The sequence below is a fragment of the Carassius auratus genome, unplaced genomic scaffold (genome assembly GCF_003368295.1).
Source record: "Carassius auratus strain Wakin unplaced genomic scaffold, ASM336829v1 scaf_tig00215400, whole genome shotgun sequence".
Taxonomy (NCBI): Eukaryota; Metazoa; Chordata; class Actinopteri; order Cypriniformes; family Cyprinidae; genus Carassius; species Carassius auratus.
Window position 1 is genome coordinate 10,937 of NW_020528067.1, and position 2,851 is coordinate 13,787.

The 2,851-nt window shown below is 37.7% G+C and overlaps 1 gene segment (V, D, J or C); it reads left to right on the forward strand.

The window, feature by feature from the left end:
* The first annotated feature begins 316 nt into the window (after positions 1-316).
* On the forward strand, positions 317-2,531 carry LOC113094519 (immunoglobulin heavy variable 1-69-2-like). The segment is given in 3 exon segments: positions 317-411; positions 506-679; positions 2,317-2,531. Coding segments are annotated over 3 exon segments (366 nt in total).
* Positions 2,532-2,851: the final 320 nt, after the last annotated feature.

Here is a 2,851-nt window from a genome sequence, read left to right on the forward strand (position 1 = left end):
TAATTATTGAGACATTTATTGTATACCTTTTTATGTAAAATAATCAAATTGTAGAGACAAAAATTATATCACAAAAAAGTCATCAAAAACAAAGCCAATAATTTAAGTTTAAATTAATTTAAAGTAAATGTGGTTAAGTTAGAGTTCACGTGTAATTCTTCAAGTATTTCAGTAACACCTCCTCATATTTCCACCCACATCTTACTTCAGCACTTTATATACAGCTCAAAAATGTGGCATATGCAAATTCACTCTCCACTTCACCTGTATATAAACACAATTCAGCTTAACACTTGGCAAAGATTAAATTATCATTTAAATACACAGTGTAGTTACAAGGCAGTCAAGGTTTTTTAACAATGATGTCAAAAAGCATTTGTCTGTTCATTATTATAGTGATTTTAAATCAAGGTAAGTTTGACATTGTCTTTATTTCTAGCCAAGAGCATTCAATACACTAATGGATGCTCTACATCAATGTAATTTATTTATTTTTATTCCACAGGTATCAGTGGTGATGAAATCCGGTTGGATCAGTCATCTGCTCAGATTAAGAGACCTGGAGAAACAGTGAAGATCTCCTGTAAAATATCTGGTTTTACAATGACACGCTACTTCATGCACTGGATACGACAGAAACCAGGGAAAGCTCTGGAGTGGATTGGGAGAGTTAACACTGGTTAGCTTTCACTGTTATGCTGATGATACGCAGCTCTATATTTCCTCGCAGCCCGGTGAAACACACCAATTTGAAAAACTAATGGAATGCATAGTCGATATAAAAAATTGGATGACGAGTAATTTCTTACTGCTAAATTCAGAAAAAACAGAGGTGTTAATCATAGGGCCTAAAAACTCTACTTGTAATAACCTAGAACACTGTCTAAGACTTGATGGTTGCTCTGTCAATTCTTCGTCATCAGTTAGGAACCTAGGTGTGCTACTTGATCGCAATCTTTCCTTAGAAAGCCACGTTTCTAGAATTTGTAAAACTGCATTTTTCCATCTCAAAAATATATCTAAATTACGGCCTATGCTCTCAATGTCAAATGCAGAAATGTTAATCCATGCATTTATGACTTCAAGGTTAGACTACTGTAATGCTTTATTGGGTGGTTGTTCTGCACGCTTGGTAAACAAACTACAGCTAGTCCAAAATGCAGCAGCAAGAGTTCTTACTAGAACCAGGAAGTATGACCATATTAGCCCGGTCCTGTCCACACTGCACTGGCTCCCTATCAAACATCGTATAGATTTTAAAATATTGCTTATTACTTATAAAGCCCTAAATGGTTTAGCACCTCAGTATTTGAATGAGCTCCTTTTACATTATAATCCTCTACGTCCGCTACGTTCTCAAAACTCAGGCAATTTGATAATACCTAGAATATCAAAATCAACTGCGGGCGGCAGATCCTTTTCCTATTTGGCGCCTAAACTCTGGAATAACCTACCTAACATTGTTCGGGAGGCAGACACACTCTTGCAGTTTAAATCTAGATTAAAGACCCATCTCTTTAACCTGGCATACACATAACATACTAATATGCTTTTAATATCCAAATCCGTTAAAGGATTTTTAGGCTGCATTAATTAGGTAAACTGGAACCGGAAACACTTTCCATAACACCGTACTTTCTACATCATTAGAAGAATGGCATCTACGCTAATATTTGTCTGTTTCTCTCTTGTTCCGAGGTCACCGTGGCCACCAGATCCAGTCTGTATCCAGATCAGAGGGTCACTGCAGTCGCCCGGATCAAGTACGTATCCAGACCAGATGGTGGATCAGCACCTAGAAAGGACCTCTACTGCCCTGAAAGACAGCGGAGACCAGGACAACTAGAGCCCAGATACAGATCCCCTGTAAAGACCTTGTCTCAGAGGAGCACCAGGACAAGACCACAGGAAACAGATGATTCTTCTGCACAATCTGACTTTGCTGCAGCCTGGAATTGAACTACTGGTTTTCGTCTGGTCAGAGGAGAACTGACCCCCCAACTGAGCCTGGTTTCTCCCAAGGTTTTTTTCTCCATTCTGTCACCGATGGAGTTTCGGTTCCTTGCCGCTGTCGCCTCTGGCTTGCTTAGTTGGGGTCACTTCATCTACAGCGATATCGTTGACTTGATTGCAAATTAAAACAGACACTATTTCAACTGAACAGAGATGACATCAATGAATTCAATGATGAACTGCCTTTAACTATCATTTTGCATTATTGAGACACTGTTTTCCAAATGAATGTTGTTCAGTGCTTTGACGCAATGTATTTTGTTTAAAGCACTATATAAATAAAGGTGATTGATTGATTGATTGGTAGTGTTTATTATGCAGATACAATGAAAAATCACTTCACGTTGAGTGAGGACGTGTCTCAAAGTACACAGTATCTTGAAGCCAAGAGTCTGAGAGAAGAGGACACTGCTGTTTATTACTGTGCTCGACAGACACACTGACTCCATCTGATGAAGCAGCTCTACAAGAACTGACAGTAACTGAAGTGAGAAGATTTCAATTAGCTTGATACCTCAATCCACATGAACATTATAACACTGCAAATGTATTATTGATTGCAATATAAATGTATACATTTGAATAGCTTCCTTTATTTCTTTATTATTCTATTCTCCCATTTCTAAAATTGTATAAATTGTTTCTGCAATAGAAGATTTGTATGATTATGATTAGATTATGTAGATATACAGTACAAACAAACTTTTTGCTTTGATGACTGAAGGGAAGTGAATTTAAACTCCCCTGTCCTCTCTGTCCCACTCCATCCTCCTAAAGGACCTTTACCTAGACATTAAAATGTCCAATACAGCACCAGTCCTCCAAAAAACACTAAAAA